Source organism: Trichomycterus rosablanca, chromosome 11 (assembly GCF_030014385.1).
Source record: "Trichomycterus rosablanca isolate fTriRos1 chromosome 11, fTriRos1.hap1, whole genome shotgun sequence".
NCBI lineage: Eukaryota > Metazoa > Chordata > Actinopteri > Siluriformes > Trichomycteridae > Trichomycterus > Trichomycterus rosablanca.
Window position 1 is genome coordinate 1665176 of NC_085998.1, and position 2892 is coordinate 1668067.

The following is a 2892-nucleotide window of genomic DNA, read 5'->3' on the forward strand; positions in this document are numbered from 1 at the left end:
GTGTATGTGTGTGTGTGGGAGTGTAATAAGAGCACTGAATCATACCGAACCCTCGGAACTGCACCTCTTTTATTTATTTATTTATTTATTTATTAACACGCTATCGAAAGCGGCTTTGATTTCAGAAGCGCGGCGTGTCAAGCGCACCGAGGCTTCGACTCGGCCTCCTGTATTATTGACGTTTGTGAGACGAGCGACTCTCAGGACCCTGCCGTCTGTCTGAGTGTGTGTGTGTGTGTGTGTGTGTGTGTCTGTTATCGATCAGGTGCGTCTGCGTCAGGCTTTTATGATAATACACTCACGGCTGTGTGTAATGGCTGCATTAGAGCTGCACTCCTGCGCACCACACCTGTCCTCCAGCTCCAGACCATTTCAGGACCATTTGCATTACAACACACTGTAATGGGCTTTTAAAAGGGGCGAGGGGCGGTGTGTGTGTGTGTGTGTGTGTGTGTGTGTGTGTGTGTGTGTGTGTGTGTGTGTGTGTGTGTGTGTGTGTGTGTGTGGGGTCGATGGATAACTTTCCAGAAGTTGCAGCACTTCAGGACGCCATCAACAAATCCAATGATACACTGGTGGATGGCACTTTGCGGGCGGAGTCAGTCAGGTCTGGAAAACACACACACACACACTCACTCACACACACACACACTCACTCACACACACACACACACACACACACACAAAGGCATCGTTAAATTACACAACGTGACCAAAAGTATGTGGACACCCAGCCACAAGCTTGTTTGCAGTGACACAGATTTGCACCACTTTGCAGCCAAAACAGTCTCCGCTCCTCCAAGAAGATTCAACAACAAGAGAAAAATACTGTATATAGTGTTAATGATATAGAGAATTGATGTTATATAGTGTTGATGTTATATAATATTGGTGATATAGAGTACTGATTATATAGAATATTAATGATATATAGTATTAATGATATATAGTATGGATGTTATAGAGTATGACAATATAAAATATTAATGTTATATAGTATTGATGATATAGAATATTTACTATATAAAGTATTAATAATATATAATATTGATGATACATAGTGCTGATTATATATAGTATTGATGTTATACAGTATTGATTATATATAATATTGATAATCTATAGTATTAATGATATATAGTATTGATGTTATAGAGTATTGACAATATAAAATATTAATGTTATATAGTATTGATGTTATAGTATTGATATAGAATATTGATTATATAAAGTATTGATATATATAGTATTAATGATACATAGTGCTGATTATATATAGTATTGATGATATATAGTATTGATGTTATATAGTATTGATTATATATAATATTTATTATATATTGTATTAATGATATATAGTATTAATACCATTGAGTACTGATGATATATAATATTGATTATATATTGTATTAATGATATATAGCATTAATGATTTATATTATTGATGATATAGTGTTGATTATATAAAGTATTAATGATATAGAGTGTTGATTGTAGTTGCTAGTATTGATGATATATAGTATTTATGTTATATAGTATTGATTATTATTATAATCAAGATTATATATAGTATTAATGAAATATAGTATTAATAATATAAAGTATTGATGACATAATATTGCTGATATATAGTATTAATGATATAGAGTATGAATGTTATATAGTATTGATGTTATGTATTATTGATTATATATAATATAAATGATATAGAGTATGGATGTTATATACTGTAGTATTGATGTTATACAGTGGGGCCAAAAAGTATTTAGTCAGCCACTGATTGTGCAGGTTCTCCTACTTAGAAAGATGAGAGAGGTCTGTAATTTTCATCATAGCTACACTTCAACTATGAGAGACAAAATGAGAAAAAAAATCCAGGAAATCACATTGTAGGATTTTTTAAGAATTTATTTGTAAATTATGGTGGAAAATAAGTATTTGGTCAATAACAAACAAGCAAGATTTCTGGCTCTCACAGACCTGTAACTTCTTCTTTAAGAAGCTCTTCTGTCCTCCACTCGTTACCTGTATTAATGGCACCTGTTTGACCTCGTTATCTGTATAAAAGACACCTGTCCACAGCCTCAAACAGTCAGCCTCCAAACTCAACCATGGCCAAGGCCAGTACTGATTATATATAGTATTAATAATATAGAGTATTGATGTTATATAGTATTGCTGATATATAGTATTCATGATATATATTATTGATGATATAGTGTTGATGATATATAGTGTTGATTATATGAAGTATTAATGATATAGAGTCTTGATTATAGTTGCTAGTATTGATGATATATAGTATTGATGTTATATATTATTGATTATATATAATATGTATTATATATAGTATTAATGAAATATAGTATTAATAATATAAAGTATTGATGACATAATGTTGCTTATATATAGTATTAATGATATAGAGTATTGATGCTATATAGTATTAATTATATATAATATTGATTATATATAGTATTAATGAAACACAGTATATAGAGGATTGATGTTATATAGTATTGCTGATATACAGTATATAGTATTAATGATATAGAGGATTGATGTTATATAGTGTTGATGATTCACTCTCAGCAATGTTTTACTTACTTTGGGGCCCAGCTGGGCCCTCGTCCTCTTTAACCATAGCCGTCGGCCACAGCCTCTGATGTTTCTTTGATGGCCTGATGCTGTGGTTGCCGATGGCTCCTCAGGTCCTTCAGGAGCGCAGTGGTGTATCTCAGAACTGGTATCAGCTACAAACTCAGACCTTCAGATGAAGCGTCTCTGGAAGGGTTTGGAATAAAAGCTGTTACCCGAGCGGCTGTATAAAGATCTGACTTCCTCTTGGTCTTCCTCGTCCTCTGAGCCCTTCCACACTTCCACAAGTCCTTC

The 2892-nt window shown here is 33.1% G+C and overlaps 1 protein-coding gene across 1 annotated transcript in view; it reads right to left on the reverse strand.

Annotated features, from left to right (window-relative positions):
• Positions 1 to 2644, reverse strand: part of bnc1 (basonuclin zinc finger protein 1) — a 26083-nt gene extending 23439 nt beyond the window's left edge. The window contains exon 1 of the mRNA XM_063005001.1: positions 2608 to 2644. Coding sequence (XP_062861071.1) covers positions 2608 to 2644 — 37 coding nt within the window. The remainder of the gene's footprint in view (positions 1 to 2607) is intronic.
• Between the last annotated feature and the right edge of the window lie 248 nt (positions 2645 to 2892).